The sequence below is a fragment of the Pleurodeles waltl genome, chromosome 7 (assembly GCF_031143425.1).
Source record: "Pleurodeles waltl isolate 20211129_DDA chromosome 7, aPleWal1.hap1.20221129, whole genome shotgun sequence".
Classification (NCBI taxonomy): Eukaryota; Metazoa; Chordata; class Amphibia; order Caudata; family Salamandridae; genus Pleurodeles; species Pleurodeles waltl.
Window position 1 is genome coordinate 504,744,878 of NC_090446.1, and position 21,365 is coordinate 504,766,242.

Here is a 21,365-nt window from a genome sequence, read left to right on the forward strand (position 1 = left end):
ACCCGGCCCACGTGCTACCAATGATGGAGATCACGCAGATTATTAAGAAGAATCTAGTAGTTCAAGGTATTGAATGCATCTGAAAGGTCCACCAGAATTAAAGATGAGGTAAGCATGCCAGTAAGGGGGTCCATTTACCTCTTCTACGCATAACTGAGGGAATTGGCAAATGACGATGATCAGAATAAAGACACTCTTGCACAGATCATCCAGAGATGCAGTTGAATTGTTATACGATGACTCATTTCAAGAAAACAGGCACCACGCTAGATGAAGCAGTCATCCTAGCAAGAACCCACAAGCAGTCAAATACTATGGCAGAACAGACAGAATTCCCCCTAGAGAAGATAACAATAAAAGAAGAGGCTGAACCCTGACCAATAAAGATGGAAACAGCAAAAGCAGTCAGAAAAAAGTGCCAATTGAAAGTCATGGGCAAGAGGAGACCAGAGTGAGTGTGGATACTGCAGGATGAATTCACACCCAGCAAATGAGCGCCCCATGTGCGGAAAGGACTTCTCAAGTTATGGTTGTCTAAACCACTTCCCCACAGTTTGCAGATATGGGAGGTGTCATGTTGCCACAAGATTTCAATACACCTCTGGCTGCAACTTTCACATGGTCAAAGACAAAGGTGATGATGAACAAACTCAGTAAAGCAGGCAGTGCCCAAGGACGGTCCAGGACGACGATGGTGAAGATGTCTTCCTGATCTCCTTCTACAACTAAAACACAACCGGAAAAAAGCCTATCTACTCGCAAGTAAAAATTCATGGGTTGGCAATCATTGAGTCCTTGACACCAGGGAGTCTGTAGCCGTAGAAAGCAAAATCAATGCAATTTACTGTGACTAGGCTCAAAGCTGACGTCCCCAATCACATGCATTTTTGACTACTGGAGTTTGGACCCCTGTCCTGCCAGGCACATTCTGAACAAAAATAGGACTTTGGAAAAAACGCATGCTAAACAGAGTTCTTTGTGGCCATCTCTGGAGGAGACATGCTGCTAAGATGCTCAACCACAGAGGACCTAGACTTAATACGCTCCACAAAGAGCATTCATTCCCAAGAGAATGACAAGATAGTAAAAGACTTTGGCAACCTATTGCCTGAAAGCCCCGTCTGTAAAGTTGCCCATAGACCCAATAGTAAAGTCAACACACATCACCATAGAACAGTACCTTTCCATTTAAGGCCAGCAGTTGAGGCCAAATTCACAAAACTGTAAGAACTACAGGTCATTAAGAAAGTATCTGACCCTTTGCCCTGGATATCACCGATGGTAGCAGCCAGCATGCTGAAACAACCAGCCCCTATTCTGCTGCGCTGGCATGAGACTCCCAATCGAAGTAATAAAGCATGAAATACACCTCACATTCACCATGGACTACCTAAGGAGTGACCCTAAAGAGGCACAATGAATTTCACAAAGAGACCGCTACATCAGTCATCATCAGCAGAAAGAAGACAAGAGCCCCATTATGAATGCACCCAGCTCAAACATAGCTGATGTTGAGAGAAATATTGAAAGTCAATCCAAAAAACTCCCCAGGCTCAGCTATAGAAAGCAGAGCAAATCCAACTAGCATTCCATGTATGGTGCATAACTTATCCCCTGAGAACTTGGCTGATGATCACACTTTCCAGCTGAGCTCCTCAACATCTTCAACAGTAAATCAAATACTTTGAACTCCCCCACTATCGATAAACGGACATAGTACAGGGTTACTCCCAGCTCTGCAAGTACACTGATGCAAGGTGGAGCAAATAGGAATTATTTTTACATCCATTACAACTACAGAAAGTGAGACAAATGATGGGGATTTTGCAATAAAACTCACTAAAATATTTTCACAACCTGGCATTCTGGAGGAACAAAGAAGTACACATCAAGAAGAGTGAGAAACTGCTGATAAGCTTCTATTTATTCCCCAATAACACTTAAGGGGTCCATTTGATATAATGAATCATCGAAATATCCTGTGACTACTAAAAGAAATTCCATCTATGGAGTTATTGGACAGCTCGGAAATAAGATCTATAGCTTTTCTACTGCCACAAGTGGCATGTGACAGAGATGCCACTTTAGTCACCTGGGTAAGAGGAAAATATCATGTAGAATATTGAAAGAAAAGGCTATCTTTCAAAAATGGTAAATTACAATCAGATTTTATGGTTGTTTTGGATATCCAACAATTCTACTGCCAAAAAACTCAATGGCTGTCCAGTGGGAAAACAATTCAATGCATCCCTGGGACTGAGAATAGCAGAGGTGGGTAGTCGAGCAGATCTTAAAGAAGGTCCCTTGTTAACCCTAGGGGGAGCCATTGGTAATACTTCACCTTCATTAGCCAATCAGGAGGTTAACTCTAGCCCAACAGATTCTGCTGGACATGGTCCAGAAATAATTGGGCTTGAGAACCAACAAAATTACAGCGAACAATTCAACAACGACCCCTAACAACAAAAGAAATCAGCAACACAAGCCTGCTTAAAATATGTTCATGGAACATTAGATCAGGATGTCTTAAGATACTAGGGATCGTTTCAAATAATAATGTTCCAAGAAACCTGGTAAATGCAACTATAACAATACTTGGGGAAATCATATTTGATAAGCCTACAGGGAAGGCTTCAAATTTTTAGGCTACCAATGTGGGACCAGTAAAGGGGCTGTTTAAAGTAATCTCCATTGATCGTCCAGGCCTGCAGGTATGGAAAAAAACAATTTGATCTCCAAGACTAAGACCTCGCTCATCTTATTATTAAATGTTTATATTCATCCTAAAATGAAAACAAAAGTAGAAACTGGATACAATTTTAGTGCTAATAAAAAGATCTCCTCACGCTCAAATCCTTCTAGTCTATCTGGAAACTTTAATCTAAATTTAATCCATGCATCAGATCGTGACAAAGATATAATTGTACAACACAGCATTTGGAATATCCCTGCAGTCGTGGAACAATCAATGGATACCAAGCTGAGCTGAGAGACAAATTAGGTGCTGCACTGGCAGAGGGGTTGGAGCAGCTAGGGTTAAGTTCACTGAATGGTAGACCCCCATAGGATGCACCCCCGGCATACACACACCACTCTTCTTCCAACCAATCAATACTGGATTACATCTTCGTGGCACTATCCCTCTATTCAGCAGTTGTGTCCTTCAGTAAAGATCCTAGGCTGGACAGTGACCACTTTCCTCAATCAATAACATTGGCACTTTCACAATCAAAATATGAGGAAGCTAAAGATAACATTGGAATAACTACTATGAGCAATTATAAAAGCATTAAGTGGTCAGCTAAACCAATAGACGCTACTGAACTATCAGCTAGACAGTTCTTAAAAACACTTGAGGCTACACAACCTGATCAGATAAAGTTATGGGAGGCCTTTTCCTCAACTTTAAATGACAAGTATATAAAAAGCGCTCCTGCCAAAGTCTGCTCCAAGTCAATTTTGCTCTGCCATGCTGGATTCAGAAGCAGTCCATTAATGGTGCGGCTAGCAAAGACGAAGCTAAATCAAGCATTACGAGTAATCAGAGGGAAAGAGGCCAATCTGATTCAGCTTGGCGAGTTACGCAATCTGAGGAAATCCTATAAAAAAATCTTGTGGGAAGACCCAAGGGTGTGTAGTGGCAGAAACGTATTTCATTGAGGCCTACTAAAAAGGCAAGTCAAAGACTTTATGGCACATTGTCAATAGTGTTAACAGATCTGTGAAGCCACTTTGTATATCCTATATAGCGGAAATGGACTGTGTCAAACATCTAACACCACATTTCGAAGGCAGGTATGTGGAGAAAGAGGGGTGCAACAAGTCATCCAGAAGCAAGTTAGCCCTCGTTACTACAAAACAAGTTTGCGCTGTCACAAGACAAGGCTGATGAGATGGTGCACCTTGCCCAAATGGAATCTGCAAATGGAATCCCCCAAACCCTATACAAGAATGGCCCAGAATTTGGGACAGAGAAACTGAATTTACCGTTTAATCACGGTTTTCAAATCAAAATAATTCTGAAAATCTGGTGAGGTTCGACGATTAGCCCAATATTCAAGGGTGGAGACAGAACAGACCCAGCGAATTATCAACTGATCATCTTTTAGACATTGAAGCTAAACAGTCCTGTAGAGTACTTTTGAAAGATCTGATCAGCTGGGTGGGGAAGAAAAGACTATTTCCAACTAATCAGTCAGGCTTTGTAAAGGATAGTGGAACTGCAGTAAATACCATACTGCTTTCGTATTTAATTGACAAAATGTGGGATAAAATGCAGAACTTGCAACTCTATTTCGTGTACTATAACGCAGCCTTCAATACAGTAGAAAGTGACATCCCATGGGCCTATTGCACAAGTTGGGTATATCGGATTTGCTATTGAAAGCTACTCGGCTTCTCTACTCAGAATACAACTGGGTGTTGGGGACAGAATATCGAGAAACATCCCAACAACGCATGGCTTCATTTCGGTGCTATCCCTGTTAAATCTGTTTATGGCTGACCTCTCACAAGCTCTGGACAAAGTTATATCACACTTGCCTAGACTAAATAATTTTAGTATCTACTCTATGAGCATGGCGTAGTTTTAATCAGCCAAACCAAGATCGGCATACAGAGGCTAATTAATGCACTAACACTGCATGCTGAAGCACACGTGCTGGAGATAAATTGGGCAAAGGCAAAAACCCTGTCAATAGTTAAAAAAAAAATAGTTGGCACTATACAGCTGGTACAGTGGCACTTAAGGATCAGCCCTTGGAGAACGTTACAACATAAAAGTACCCCCGAGTCGTGATGGTGAAGGAACATTTGCGGAACAAAAATCGCTAATCATGAGAAAAGGGGGGCAGTGATGACAGCCTTTAGTGCGCTCTTCAATGCCTTCAGGAGCCCTAGTATATTACCGATTTTGAAGGTGATAGCTGCGAAGCGACTACCAAGCCTGGCGCGTGGCTCAGAAGCACTCCGTACCAGTGACGCAGTGGGCATTGAACGAGCCCCTCTAAGAATGTATAGATTGTATTCTCCCTCCCAAAACACGTATCACCTGCACAGATACCCTAGAGGTTAGAATTCCAAAACTGGTATTCTCAAGGCTGATATGAAGACCAGTCAGAGATTGAAATTAGCTCGTGGCTGAAATTTAAGTGAAGTTTTATGAGCTGCGTGAATGACAACCTGTTAAACCCAGCGAAGATGTATTTGGAGGAAGCCATAAAGAGACTCCATTTAAGGAGCTCTGGACTACTTCGTTCTCTCAGTCCGTTTTAAAAAAAAAACAGTAAACTCACGAGTCAAGATCTCTCTACGTGCAGGCAAAGTCACGTTAACCAAGAGGTCGCGTGCTTGGGCGATCATCGGTATGCTCTTTATGTAAAATGAAGGTAAACGAGACACAGATTCGGCGTCTCATTATTAAGTTTGCCATCGTGGGAGAGGCCAAAGTCTCTAGCTGACAGCCGGCAAAAAACGATATAATGCACGTTAACTGCTTCTGCCCCGCCTTAGGTCGAGATAGCTTGCTTCAGGTCAGAGCATATCATGCTCACCTGTAGACTTGTAAAGGTTCTAAAATCTGCTAACTCAAAAAAAAAACAGAGACCTGCAGTATACAGTCCTTTATGCCTGTAATGCTCCCGCCCTCGCTTAAATGTTCTTTACACCGTAATTCTGTTAATAGATACGTTTTAGGCTATTGAGAATCGTACTTTGATATTTATTTATGAGGTAATTTTAGATGCTCTTTATAATAAGTATTTTTAGTGTTACGTCCAGTAACTATATGAATTTCTTTGCCATATTGCGAAAAAAAGAGAACCAGAGGTATGTTCTTTTTTCAGAATTTTGGTTTTAGTATGAATTGTGAAGCTATTTGTTATTGTTTTAATTAACTAAACGATAAAATTCACATGTCACGTGGGCAGAGTGCTCTGACCCTCACAGATCAATGTGTGTACAGTGCCCCGACCTGCAGCGGTCACCCTGTCCACTGAGCCCTCATAAAACGAGAATGACCCCCCCACTGCTCCGAACCACACTGAATTGTCAGCGACCCCCAGCACACCCCCAAGACAGGGTGCCAGCCACTATCCTCAGTCGTCTCAAAGACTGCATGACTAGGCCTCTTGATCCAGACTACAGGATGACTGGACTCATATGTTTCGTTTCACGTTCTGTAGTTACCCAGATCAATGTAATGTGCCACTAGGTACATATATTACACCGCACATGCACCCATGCACTTCGATGCTGGGCTCAATGTCACAATGTAAATAAAAGTGCGCGTGAGCGCAAAGGCTAAGGCGACAAGATACCAGTATGTTGGTGTCTGCATGCTTCTATAAGAGCGAGGGCATGTATCACCATAGCCAGCTTTGCTGTGGCCTAAAAGCTACAAAATGATCGGTTAACATACAAAGAGAATATTAGTTATATCTTAGAAAATTTACAATAGTGGTTTCTAACCTGTCGTCCAAGGACCCCTGGGGGTCCGCGAAATCTACTCATGGGCTCCGTGACTGGTTTACAAAATTAATTAATATTAAAATTAAAACTTTAAAGTAAATAAAGTGTATACAAATAAAGAAGCAAATTATTTGTTTCTATTTCTGATTGTGAATTAAACAAAAAAAAATCATATTTGATCATGTGTTGTTGGTTTTATACTTGTTTTTATATTTGTATGTATTGTTTTGAGGGTCAAATCACAGAACTTGCTTGGGCTGGGGGTCCCCAGCTTCCAATAATGACTCAGTGAGGGTTCCCGGATTCCAGTAATGATTCAGTGCGGTCAAAAGGTTAAGAACTGCTGCTTTAGAACACAATGCTCTTAGGCCCAACCTTGCTAAGCGTCACCTAGTGTTGTCATTGGTGGTTTCACAATCTGTGCTCTTAGCCCTGGCCCTCCCTATGGTGGTGAAGGTTTATGATTGGTGATTTTACATACAGTAGCGGCTGCTGCCAGGGTCGGCCAGAGGGATAGCATGTGGAGCGGCGGGGGAGGAATAATGAATTAAAAAAACACTTACCTGTGCTGCCAGATGCCGCCTACGTGTTCCCACCACTACTGTGCTTCTCTGCTCCCCTCCATACCCAATCCAGACACTTCTCTCATGATGTTTCACAGCATGAGAGAAGCAACAGTATTGGCTGGAGCGGGCTGAAATGCCGCTCAGGGAGGGAGTGGGAAGCCTGCGCTTGGTCTCCACCTTGATGTAAAATACAGCTTGGGTGGAGACTACTAACAGCCAGCCAAGCTGACATGCGCACTTAGAGCACACCACAGCTACTCCTCCTCCCTGGTGACGCGGGGGTTGCTGGCCCCGCCCGCCCTCTGTAAGCAGAAAAATAAAATGATACTAAAGTACTTTTATCATTTTATTTTTCTGCAGTTCAGCAGTGGGGCAAAGCTCCTCCGCCGTAGCCCCTGTTTACGTACCATTTCCTGCTGCTTGGCGGCGACCAGTTATCCAGCAAGTGGATCCAAAGCGGAAGCGATGTTCAGCCATCGGCACACATACTGGCTGCAGGTATTCCCCAAAGACGACAGGCTGTGCAAGCTGCAACATTGCAATGTCACCTCCCTCTAATTCTGTGACAAATGCACCATTAATGCTGATCTTCTTCACCCTCGCCACTTGTGTGGGGTGTCCTAGAAACACGGTCCAGTCATTAGGGCTTTCGGAGACTTCTGACCTGTAGGAAGATGAGAGACAGAAGGAAATATTTATTACATCCACAGCAGCAACATCAAAGAAGAAAGGATATGGGGTGCCTCATTACAAGTATCCCTATAATACTGATATGGCAGGTAATAGTTTACCGGCCCTACTGGAATTACGAGATCTACCCGTACACCACTAATCCAGTGCATTTCACCTCGCCATTTCAGCTGCTGAAAGCATCAACAGACAAAATGTCCGATGACGCTTTAGGGGAAAACTGGTTACATGGGAAATCATCATGTGTGGTATTCTCAATTACCTGGTAATTCTGCATTTCTGACAGTCCTTTCAGGTTACAGTTAAAAATATGTGGTGATTCCAACACTCCCACTATGACCTCCAGGGCTGCTGATGTCCCCAGAATCAGTAACTTCGGGGGCGTGAAGGGGGAATGAGATGCAGACCCCAGGGCATTCATAATAATGCCCTGAGAGGCTGTAATGACTTTCGGTCAGGAAAGTGCACTCAAAATCTAAACTACCTTAGAGTAATGAACTAAAGCAGTGGTTCCCAACCTGTGTTCCGGGGACCCCTGGGGGTCAGCGAAGCCTCCTCAGGGGGGCCATGACTGCTTAGAAAATTAAATGTTGGCAGAGTAGGTCCCCAGCTTTTAGTAATGACTTAGTGGGGGGTCCCAGGGTTCCAATAATGATTCCGTGGGGATCCCTGGGTTCCAGTAATGATAAAATGGGGGTCAACAGAAGCAAAAGGTTTGTAATCACTGAACTAAAGAAACAGAGCGTTGGGTGCCAGGACAAACACGCACATTGAACACTTGACGTTACTTCCTCACATGTCTTCCTCATCCCATTCTTAACAGGTTGAGGCTGTCTCGTGAACCATAAAGGATTACCCTAGCTTGGGAACCGTAACTTTAAAAAATCCTGTTTATACTTACTTAGTCCCTTGCTTAGGCCCCTCCCCTTCTCTGATGACTAAAGGAGGGACCAACTTCAAAGACTTCCTGTATTTTTCCTGCCTCTTCAGAATCCTACCACAAAGATTCAGGCACATTCAATGATATTTAATAATATTGTGCAATTGTTATTCTCTAGCGGTCATATTTGTTTGTGTTACCTATTCACCGAAGAATCCAGTAACTGTGCTTTCGCCCGTACAAGAGTGCAGTGCTTTCTCTGAGCAGTCTTAGCAGGAGAGAACCTATTTAGAGGTTGTAGCTGCTCTCGCCCCAAGCTCGGCTCATTCCATTTACCTATGATTTTGGTGGAAATACATTTTGGCTTTTTCCCTTCTGGGATTATTTTGGTTACTTACGTCGCAGCCCCTCATCCGTCTGCTTTAGCAATGGATATTTGGCAGCTAAAAGGCATCCTTCAGACTCTGGGCCTGGTAAGGTGATGGGGCAGTCTTTTGAGATTTTATTTGGTCCACGTTACCTCACCGCCATTGAGTCTAGTCAAGGCAGGACTCGTTGGTCAGCTTCAAAGCAAGCTGTGTCTGTCAAGTCAGGTATTGGACGCTGATAGGTCCTGCAAGATGGAGTCTCAGAAACACTCTAAAAAGGGTGATCATTGCGAGTAATCTCCATCCAGAAGCTCTCCCTCCCTATTGATAAAGGGAAAGCAGGGTCCTGAATCCTTGCCTTCCATGAATGTGTTGCAGCAGATGCTGGGTCTGGTTGTTACTACAGCCTTTCAGAGTTAAAATAAAGCTACCAAGCTGCCTCAAGAGGGTACCTATGTTGATTATACTGATGAGCCTGAGGAGTAGCAGGATTTGAGAGTCTTATATTCAGTGAAGAGAGTTAAATGAAGTTGTGCAACATCTACTTGGCAATCTTTGTTTTTTAGATCCTGTAGGATCAGAGGAAGACATTTTTTTGCAACATATAAAAGGGACCTCAGAGTCTTCCACAGCATGGAGCAATCTTGAAGGTTATTTCAATAGGGAAAAGAAATAATCAGGAGTTGTACTGATTGGCGCTATATAGAAGGTGGCACCGAGTCAGTGCATTCCCCCAAGATGCTCCTTGGGAGGGACTCCGAAGCATCCCCCTGCAGGCGGATGCTGAAACTCAGCATGGGTTCCAGAGCTTAGGGCCCAGAAAAGAAAAAGCTTGGCCTCCTTGATGCGATTTTCTGACTCTAGGAATCATGGCCAGCTCAAGATGCCTCGAATGCAATGAACGTGTGGGTGAGTAACTGGACACCAAGGGGCATATTTAAGTGCCCCTAGCGCCTCATTGCACCACATTAGCATCATTTTTTTAATGCTAATGTGGCCCGAGGCCAGAATCCCGTGCCATATTTACAAAGTGGCGCAATTCATGCATTGCGCCACTTTGTAACCCTTTGCGCTACATGATGCCTTCACCAGCATAATTTAAGCAAAGAGAGTGTTCTCCAGTTAGAGGGACTGAAAATATGGCGCAAAAAAATCTAACAGATTTCTTTGCATAATGTTTTGGCACTTTTAATGCCTGCTTAGAGCAGGCATTAAAAGGAGGCACACCATTGATTAAAATGGACCTCAATGCGCTTTGCAAGATTAGCATCAACATTTTTTATGCTAATTCTGTAAAGCTCCAGACTAGTGTAAAAAATTCTCATGCTACTCCCCTAACTACCGCCATGGTGCGTCGTATTTTAAACACAACGCAGACATGGTGGTGTTAGGGGGGTGCTAAGTGGTGCAAGAAAAGTGGCTCTGCACTGTGTGCAGCACCACGTTTCTTAAATATGCCCCTAAGGATCTAAGATATAGCGGTACAGTGTTGGATAGGCATTTATAAATATAGCATAAAGCCTTGAATTGAGCACTTCATCCAATAGGCAGCCAGTGCAGGTCAAAAATCACCCTGGCTGTAGAAGTGAAGTTAGGGAAATAGAGCAGGAGTCAGGGACAGCATTTTGTACTACCTGAAGGAGTTTACCACACCCAGGTAAAGGATGTTACTGTAGTCAAGCCTGGGAATAACCAGAGCCTGGACTACAGTTCTCTGGGTTGAGGCTGGGAGACAGGTAAGAATTTTCTTAAGCTATTTCAGCTTACTGAAACAAGTGGCTGCCACCTTGTTGATCTGGTGGCTCATGCTTAGTTTGTCATCAAGCCAGACTCTTGGATTATTCACTATTGGTACTGGAATGGGGTATTAACCATAGTCGTGGGCCACAAATGAGGACTCCAAATAATGATCACATCCCTTTTCAGGGTGAACCACAAAAGTCACTAAATAAACCCTCTGGAAGTTTGGCACAAAGCAGTCCGGCTTAGAGGCAATGTGTAAGGTGTTTATGCAGCACTCAAACAGCAATAAAGTGGAAACACAACACAAGAAGAATCCCAAACAAATTTATCAAAATAGACTAAATTGTATTAAATACAATTTCACAAAAATGATAAAAATCCATAAAGTAGAATAGGAGATATGACATTTTAAAGTTTCTAGGTAAAGAATAGTGCCAAGAGGTGAGAAGGCACCTGTGGGTGTTTGGTTGCTTTGGTCTGGAACAAAGGTACAAGTTCAGGCTGACTGCGAGAGAGTATGGGCCAGATACAGGACTAGGCTCGTCCAGATGGAAATGTTACCTTCTGACATCGATGAAAGGACAGCGTAGCCAACCCTAAGGGTCTCTGTGGTGCTCTTTGTCGCTCTGCGTTGAATCCGGTGAGACTTCAGTGAGGAGCTGCAAGGTGTGGCTTTGCGGGGCTCGGCATTGCTCGGCACTGGTTCCAGTGAAACTATCAGTGAGGAGCTGCGCAGCCATGAAGCGCTCCATGTAGGATCAGGTGACATCATCAGTTGAGAAGAGAAGTGCACTCTGCCCACAGCCTTGGGTCCTGAACCTTGAGGACAAAACTTGGGGGTCAAAACTCATTCCCACAGAGGCCAGATGAGGGGACCAGGTCAGATCCAGTTGGATTTGGTCAGCTGGGAAGCAGATAAGGCCTTTGGAAACTTGTTGTATCCCTGTAGCTCACACGGGAGGTCAGCCATCTGACCCTTGGAGTTACTTCTGGGGTCCTACATTCAGGGCAAGCAGGTCCAGTCTTCCCTCAGGTCTCAGGCATCAGGGCAGTCCTAATTCTGATTCACACAGGTTCAGCAGTGTTCTGATTTTAGGTTCTGGGGATACCACTATTATGCCCAATGCCAGTCTGTGGGTGGGGGGAATCCCTTTGTCTAACCCTAAAACTGGTTTTGGCCAGCTGCTCCCTTTCCTCTGGATTTGGCTCCAACCTGGCTAGTATAACAAAGACAGGGGCAGGCATGGTTTCAGGTTCTTCTGTGTCGGCCAGGTCGGGCCCCTTTAAAGTGTAATCAGTGCCATTGCAAAGCTTCTCCCTGCCATCATGTCAGGATGACCTACACCCCCACACCCAGGTCCTTTGTCTACTGGTTGGGAACAGTGTACATCTCACCAGAGAAGAGCCATTAACAATCAGGTGACCATGGACACTGATAGAAAGGCACATATGGTTTAGGCAGGAAAATGCTAATTTTCTTAAAGTGGCATTTTTAAAATAGAAATGTAAAATCCAACTTTACCATTAGGTTGGATTGTAAATTCCTATTAAAATGAATCCTTGAATCATTTTGCTACCTAGTCCCAAACTGAACTTATGCATAAGAACGAGTTATACGTAACCCAGTCCTTTTTCTATAAGAGAGCAAGCCTTGCAGCGGTGGAAAACGACTTTGGAGGTTTTCACAGCCAGGACAAGTAAAGCGTAAGTACACATGTCCTACCTTTTAAATACCATGAACCCTGCCCTATGGGCATTTAAGGCCTACCTTAGGGGTAATTTACATGTACTAAAAAGGAAAGTTAAGGCCTGGCAAAAGGTTTATTTTGCCAGGTCAAAATTGCAGTTTAAAACTGTACAGCCAGGCTGCTTGGGGCAGGCTTCTAGACATGCTAAAGTAAATTAAATGGGCCTGTTAGGTGTGTGCCGATTTTACCAGGTTTAAAAGGGAGCACGCAAGCACTTTGCCACAGGCTAGCAGGAGTAAAGTGTATATTGTCCTATGGACATTAAAAACTGGTTCAGTTAAAGAAGGCAAAAATCTGGGGTGATACTACAGAGAGAGCACATTGCCAACAGGTAGTGACAAAAGTATACAGAGAGGCAAGATCGACATAGTGTGTTGAGGTAAAGAGAGAATCAATATGAAAGGTGAGGCACTGAAAGACAGGGCAGGTAAAAAGAAAAGTGAGGCAGGGACAAAGGTCTAGAGAGGGGTGAAGAGTGGAAAAAGATGAGGAGTAGAAAGGAAAGAGGCAAAGCAGATAGAGAAATTTAAGGTAGAGAAAATAAAGCAAGGATGATACAGTGGTATAGAAAGAGTAAGCAGGAAGACAGGTACAGAAAGAGGTGTGGTAGAGCGAACCTTAGAGAACGAAGAGCGGTACAGAGATAAGCAAGGGAGAGAGCATGAGTTGGACTAGAGACTGAGATACAGAGAAAAAGAGAGAGAAGGTAGAGCGAAGGTAGTTAGCTGATGTAAAGACAACATAGAGTAAAGGAGCAATGTGGAGAAGTGAGGTTGCGAATAAGAGGAAATTAATTATTGAATGAGATATGTGATAGGAAGGTGAGGTAGAGTGTGGTGAGGAATAGGCAGAGAGAGCTGAGGTACAGTGAGATTTAGAGAGTTGGGGAAGTAACAGAGAGAGACAAGGTTGAGACAGAGGTCACAAGCATTGAGGTGCTGAGAGAGGGGTCAGGTGGAAAGGGTTGAGGAAGAGAGCGGGAATAAAGTGGTAGACATGTAGAGGTAAGCACAGAGAATGGTAGAGAGAGAGGTGAGGTTGTTATAGACAAGGTGGGGCGAGATATAGTGAGAACAAAGGATGGTAGACAAAGCTGGAGTACAGAGGCAGAGATAGGTGGGGTAGAAACACAGAGATGCTGAGAGGTAGTCAGCGTAAGATATAGGGTCATAGGGAAGGTGAGGTGAAGTCAATAGAGAGGCGTGAGAGAAAATGGTGTGTGAGGCAGAAAAAGAGGTAAAGAGTACTGGAAAGGGGTGACTGAGTTAGTCAGAGAAATGGGTAGACGGAAATAGGTAAGTGTTGTAGAAACATGGGAGGGATTTAGTGGTTTTTGTAGAGAAAGATGAGATACACTAAAAGAGATAGAGAGAAAGGTGATACAGAAAGAAAATAAATTGGTAGACAGGCGAAGTAGACTGGGAGATATGTATGTTAGAGAGCGGTGGACTGAGAATTACAGAGCACGTTAAAAAGGGATTAACAGGTTACAGAAGATGTTAGAATAAGAGATAGTTAAGAGTAAAAGAAGTATATAGAAGGGTCGAGAGTAGTGAGTCGGGGATAGCGAGAGAGAGACTCCGATGTAAATGTAGCCACAGAGAGGCAGAGAGATAGTTACAGAAAGAGACAATGGACAGAGAGACTTTACTAGTGGACTCCTTGGAAGGTGGGGACCAATTGCCCACTCCCTCATGCTTTAATTTCCTCTGCTTATGCCTCATTGAAATGGATTGCTCTGGTGTCCTGCTCCATTATCACAGCTAAGCTGGGTCTTGGGATAAATCCTGTAGTGCTCTCAAAGATGTAGTATTCCGCCAAGGCTGGATCTTTAAATCTCTTGTAACCCATCGTAAATTCGTCACTTTCTCAGGTATATTCCCAGAAGGTTCTCTATTGGAATACAGGAATACTCAGTGGTGCTTCCTCAAGAGCTAAAGGATACTCATTCAGTGGTACAGCCATACCGCTCAACTAACCATCATTTTTGCTTTCATGGCCTTATCCTAAACTAGAGTAGTGGGTTCTGTTTGTTTCTAAAGGTTCACCGTCATATCAACCTAGTCTCATCCCATTCCCAACAATATTTAATCTTCATTAACCTCATTGATATCACTGTTCAAAACATAGGCCTTGGTGACGTAACGGGGAGTAAGGTATGAGCATTACTACTCACTCTGTGATGCAGCGATAGCCAGCTGAGGGGGATACTGTCTTCAAAGTAAGATGTACTCACAGAATGACTGCTTGACTTACCCACTAAAGCAGTGTCCGGCGGCCAGCACCCAACTCTCAGAGATCAAAGTGCCTTCACAAGTGTAAGTGCCTAGGAACAGAAGGCCCACACTCCAGGGCCACTCTCCCGGCTGGGCCCCAGGCTCTGTCGTGTTCACTTTGAGGATACCACAACCTGGAGAGGAAGAGCAGACTGAGTGAGTAGAGAAGATGTGTTAATGGGTCACATAGAACAAATTACAAGCATTCCACCCATAAACATAAGGACAATATTATTTTACTGACCAGGGAACAAAACAAAATATGCCAGTGAAATAAAGTGCATTGCTTCTCTTTAATTCTCCCCAGCAAAACCAAGGAAAATTGCAGTGTCATTGAAATCGCTTTTCCCATTAAATTTCAGCACCCACACCAAGATCTCACTCAATCTGTGAAAGCAGCAGCTCCTCTCTTAAACTCACACTCAGTGGCAGGCTTTAACATGTTGCTGACCCCTACCTTCTTCAAGCCAAAAATAAAATAAAGGGGTTACCTTCCAAAGGTTATCTCACCAAATCCACAGAAAACAAGCTTTGGCAAAGCCAATAGGTATGGCTTTGGCTGCCAGCCCTATGGCAATTCTTGTTTTGTATTGTTGTGGTTTTTACATTTGACAACACTTTATTGTTTGGTATGCTGCTGGGCCCTTATCAACTCTAAAAAAAAAAAAAATAATTAGCTAAGGCAAAACTGTTTTTGGGTCTCAAAAAGCACACATTCCTTAGAATTCCCTGGTACCGAAGAGAAATACTTTGCATGTGGATTTGCTCCTTTTGAAAGGAGAGTATTCCACAATTCATAGTGAACTTAGTCAATGGTGAAATTGGCTGAACACGTTGCCACTTGATGCATGATAAAGCAGGCGGAAGAAAACTTTGAAAGGCACAATCATAGACTAATGGATAATCATGTCATACATAGTTTTAGTAAGATCGAAAGGTCTTGGATAACACAGACCTAAAAAAATCAAAAGTGTCTGGCAGCCTCTTGCCTTTGAGAAAGAAGGTAAGAAAGAAGGGAGGGATGGAGGCAAGGAAGGAAGGAAGACAATAAAGGAAAGAAGACAGGGAAGGAAGGCAGACAAAAAGGAAGTATGGGAGGCAAAAAAGGAAGGAAGGCAAAAAAGGAAAGAAGAAGGAAAGAGATAAGAAAAAGGCAAATAAGAAAGGAAGGATGAAAGAAAAAAAGAAGGATAGAAAAATGAAAGAAAGAAGGAAAGAAAAAAGAAGACAAGAAATTAAAAGGGAATAAAGAAGGAGGGAAAGAAAAATGGCAAGAAAGTAAGAAAAAAGAGAGAAGGAAAGGCAAAAAAGGAAAGCACAAAAGAGATGGAAATAAGGAAAAAATTGAAAGAATGACAGAAAGAGTGAAAGTGGGAAGGAAGCAAAGCAAAAAGGAAAGATGGCAGGAAGGAAAGAAAGAAAGATGAAGAGAAGAAAAAGGAGAGAAGGAAACAAAAAAAGGAAAAAAGGCAACACAAAAGAGGGGAAGGTATTAAAGAAAGAGAAAAAGGTAAAAACAAAGAAAACAGAATGAAGGAAAGAGGGCAAAAAACAATTATAAGAAGAAGGAAGGAAAGAACACATTAAAGAAAAGAAGGAAAGAAAGAAGGGAAGGAAAGAAAAATGGAAGGCAAGAAGTAAAGAAAAAAGGAAGGAAGGAAAGAAAGAAGAAAGAGCAAATGAAAGAAGGAAAGAATGCAATAAAGAAAAAGAAGGCAAAAAGGAAAGCAAGATGGAAAGACTGCAAAAAAGAAAAAAGGAAAAAAGATGGAACTAGGACAAATAAGAAAGAGTGAACAAAAGAAAAAAGGAATGAAGGCAAAAAGAAAAAGAAGGAAAGAAAAAGGGAAAGAACAAATGAAAGAAGGTAAAAAGAAAAAGGAAAAAAACAAAGTAGAAATGTGGAAAGAAAGAAAAGGAAAAAAAGGAAAAAATAAATAAAGAAGACAAAAAGAAAGAAGGAATGAAAGAAATAAAGAAGGCAACAAAGAAAAAGATGACAACTAGGAAAGTAAGTTGAAAAGGACAGAAGAAAATAAAAAATGAAAAAAGGCAATAGAAAAGAGGACAGAAAAGAAAAAGAGGACAAAATGAGAGAAGGAAGGAAAGAATACAATAAGGAAAAAGAAGGAAAGAAAGGAAAAGAAAGAAAGAAAATGGAAAGAAGAACAAAGGAAAGAAAGAAAAGACAGAAACAAGATGAAAGAAAAAAAGAAGGAAAGAATAAAAGAAGATGGAAAGGAGGAAGGAAAGTGGGCAGTTTAAAATATTCAATACTGAAATCCAAATTACATCCGACCTATATTTAAATAAAAGTATTACAAGTGTGCTGAAAATTGAACATGATATGGGGCCAGATTTACAATGGTTTTGCATTGGATGTGTGTTAACTTTATAGCTCAGACCTGATGCACAGTCCCTTTCAAGATTTACAAACCAGTGCATTGGTTTGTAAGAAAAAGTAATGCAAACCAGTGTGAAGTACTGCTTTGTCTTACACTGCATCAAGAGGATGTCCCATTGGTGATACATGGGCATTCCTGTGTAACCACCCATGGTTTTTGACTCAGAACAACAGTAGACAAGATTTAGAACCAAAAATGAATGCCACTTAAAAGCAGGTATTAAAAAGGAGAAATACTTTCACTTCTCATAACTTTCTGCACATTGCATGCGTGCTGCACCGCACAGCATACATCCAAAGTAGGAACAGTTTTAAAGTTAGTTTAAGCATAGTATTTTGTACTGGAAGGGTAACCTTCCAATACAACACCCGTGCTACACTCACACAGACACCTTCACACTATGGCACAAGGGTGTGGCATGGCGCTCAGCTGCCCGACTGTGGGCTGATGCTAACGCAAGAGGAGGAGAGTGCCATATCCCTGTATCTTGAGGTCTTTCCTGCTCTCTCCCTCTTACACAATGCAGCAGGGCACTTCTAGGTGCTGAACTGCGTTCTGTGACACTTTGGCAAATCTGGAGGAAGTTTTATTTTCTTCCTGGATAAAACGTATAAAAGAATTATTGGTAATACAGAATCTAGTAACATGGTTTTCTGTGAAATAGCTTTACTCATATAAACAAAGGCCATTCCAAGAGGAATTTACAGCAGCACTGGCAGGAGACAAGAACAGATGAAGTTGGAATGTGCCCTGTGTTCACTTCAAAGGCATCCTTGTGTCATACCAGGCAGCAATAGCAACAATAAAGAAATTACAAAGTGAAAATAAAAACACTGGCAGTGAAGGGAACTATCTTGTGTGTGATGTGCTCTTTGTGAAGCAGTACAATGCATTAATTAAAAGTGACATTAACCAGTGACTTCTGCAGACTGCCCCATGCTGTTTGCTGTAGATGATGCAAGTAACATGTGAGTGGCACAAAATTAGAAAATAAAAGTTAAGACCAGGAGAAAACCTGTAAACAATAGAGTAATGCTCCGATTAGAAATAAGCACAAATAAAAACGTAGCCCCGTATTTATACTTTTTTTAGCGCCGCATTTGCGCCGCTTTTTGACGCAAAACGGCGCAAACCTACAAAATACAATGGTATTTTGCAAGTTTGCGCCGTTTTTGCGTCAAAAAACGACGCAAATGCGGCGCTAAAAAAGTATAAATACGGGCCGTAGTGAGTAAAAATGAGGTAAAAAGGGACAATCAAATAAACAAAAGAATCAGATAACACCTCACGTGGGTGAACACTGTGCCAAGAAAACCCAAGAGTGACTCTGCGAAGAGTGGTGTTTACCACTTTTTCACTTTATCTGGAATCAGAAGAGAATGGGTGCGCGGCTGTTTATGGTGACTTGACTTTGTCACATATCCTACTTAGGCTTCTCTGGGGCAAACAAAGAATCATACAGCTCCCATCTACACACCCCATGCAGTTGCCACAGCTGAAGGACAGAATGTACCCACGTGGGCTGGGGGCCTTCCCCAAGAGCATAGAGGAGATCGCTTACTGGATCTCCTCCGCAGTGAGAGCTACATCTAGCTCCCAGCTTTCCTCTGCTAAAAACATCTGCACCGGCAGATCCAGGATTAAGGCTGCATGTACACACTTCCCAGCATCCCGGCAGTTCCATTCAGCTTCCCATGCAGCACTACCCAATTGATCAGTGTGCACCTCGTGGACCACCACTCCTCTGGATCCCTTGGTGTAGTCTGAGTGGTATACTCTAGTATAGCCTTATCTCACTAGGAAGGAGCACTTGGTCCAAAACAGGTGCATCTCCTGAAGTAAGATCACCATAGGGCCATGCCTCTTGCCATATGCCTTTACTGCCCCTTTCTTAATCCTGTAGTTAAAGTCATTCACATTCCAGGTGACTATCTTGAACTCCCTTACGTATCCTCCCATTGGTCCCGGGTTCTATGTGTTAATGTGTGTGTTTGAGCCTGTATAAAGGACGAGTCCTGAGCTTGCAATAACAGAACAATGAAAACACATCAACCAAGCAACTGTTAAGGTACCCGCCACTAGAAGGTGCCAAACATCCCTCCCTCCCACTTCCCTACACTTCCCCCCCTTTGACGCATCTGTCACCCTGAAAACATTAAACAAAGGATCCCAAAACAATCACATACCAATTGAGGTGCAAAGTCCCCACACCTCCACTTTAGTTGTAATGAGTAAGTTTGCTGTGACCACCAAGTTGGTCGCTCAGAGGCCCCAACATTGCCACAGAGGGAGCTGCTAATCCACCTCTCTTCCAGAGTCAGGGGACCTCCCTACCAAAGCAGATCTCAGTTGTCGTGGTGGATACTGCATTGTATCCTCTGACCTATGACCATGTCTATTTTTCCTGTTGTATCAGGTCAGTGGCTTCCAAGTATTAGACATTGAGTTTGTGCTAGGAGTGAGAGTCAGCTCCCGTTCCTCTGGCTTGACGATCGGGTGCTCATCCACACATGCCCAGAACAGGGTGCGGTCATTGTAGATGACTTTGAGGCATGCTGGAAACTGCAGCATGTACATGATCTGCAAGGCTCAGAGTTTCTCCTTTACTGCCTGAAACGTGCATCTCTGCTGCTGCATCTTCAGCGTATAGTCGGGGAAGAGCATCACCTTGTATCGTCTGCACAGCAGTTTATTTCGCTTGCGGGCCATGCAGAGAATAATGTTCCTGTCTCCAAAAATTGAGGAGGCAGGCGATAACTGTCTGAGTGGGAGTGCTCAGGGGTGGCCTAGCCGTCAGAGACCTATGCACCTGATTCCCCACAAAGCAGGTCGACAAGAAGTCCATGGGACCCACGACCAAAACCACTCAGCGATGAAGTCAGTGGGCTGGGGCCACTCAGCTCCCTCTGGAACCTCCCCTATATGGACATTGTTCCTACGAGAATGGCCCTCAGCGTACTCCACTCGGGTCTCCAAGAGGCCCACTTGTCTCTGCATGACCGTCAGTTCACCCTGGAAAGACTAGGTGGTGTCTTCAACTTCTGTTAGCTGTCCCTCAGTCTCCGACACCCTTGCCATCGTATTGCGCAGGTCCTGGCAGAGGAGGGACAAATTGTAGGAAAGTACCATCTTGCCTGGCATGATACCCACATATTTCACTGTATATATGTTGCTTTAGTCTATGTGTCACTGGGACCCTGGCGTGCAGGGCCCCAGTGCTCATAAGTGTGCCCTGTATGTGTTCCCTGTGTAGTGCCTAACTGTCTCACTGAGGCTCTGCTAACCAGAACCTCAGTGGTTATGCTCTCTCTGCTTTCCAAATTGTCACTAACAGGCTAGTGACCAATTTCACCAATTTACATTGGCTTACTGGAACACCCTTATAATTCCCTAGTATATGGTACTGAGGTACCCAGGGTATTGGGGTTCCAGGAGATCCCTATAGGCTGCAGCATTTCTTTTGCCACCCATAGGGAGATCTGACAATTCTTACACAGGCCTGCCAGTGCAGCCTGAGTGAAATAACATTCACGTATTTCACAGTCATTTACCACTGCACTTAAGTAACTTATAAGTCACCTATATGTCTAATCTTCACCTGGTGAAGGTTGGGTGCAAAGATACTTAGTGTGTGGGCACCCTGGCACTAGCCAAGGGGCCCCCACATCATTCAGGGCAAATTCCCCGGACTTTGTGAGTGCGGGGACACCATTACATGCGTGCACTGTACATAGGTCTCTACCTATGTACAGCGTCACAATGGTAACTCCGAACATGGCCATGTAATATGTCTAGGATCATGGAAGTGTCCCCCCAATGCCATTCTGGCATTGGGGGGACAATTCAATGATCCCCCGGATCTCTAGCACAGAACCCGGGTACTGCCAAACTGCCTTTCCCGGGGTTTCACTGCATCTGCTGCCAACCCCTCAGACAGGTTTCTGCCCTCCTGGGGTCCAGCCAGGCCTGGCCCAGGAAGGCAGAACAAAGGACTTCCTCAGAGAGAGGGTGTTACACCCTCTCCCTTTGGAAATAGGTGTCAGGGCTGGGGAGGAGTAACCTCCCCCAGCCTCTGGAAATGCTTTGATGGGCACAGATGGTGCCCATCTCTGCAAAAGCCAGTCTACACCAGTTCAGGGATCCCCCAGCCCTGCTCTGGTGCGAAACTGGACAAAGGAAAGGGGAGTGACCACTCCCCTGACCTTCACCTCCCAGGGGAGG

General features: G+C 43.6%; 1 protein-coding gene across 1 annotated transcript in view; it reads right to left on the reverse strand.

The window, feature by feature from the left end:
- Positions 1-21,365, reverse strand: part of LOC138304273 (serine protease 53-like) — a 194,662-nt gene that overhangs the window by 46,950 nt on the left and 126,347 nt on the right. Inside the window, exons 7-8 of the mRNA XM_069244197.1 lie at positions 14,720-14,873; positions 7,442-7,698 (exon numbers count right to left, since the gene is read on the reverse strand). Coding sequence (XP_069100298.1) covers positions 7,442-7,698; positions 14,720-14,873 — 411 coding nt within the window. The remainder of the gene's footprint in view (positions 1-7,441; positions 7,699-14,719; positions 14,874-21,365) is intronic.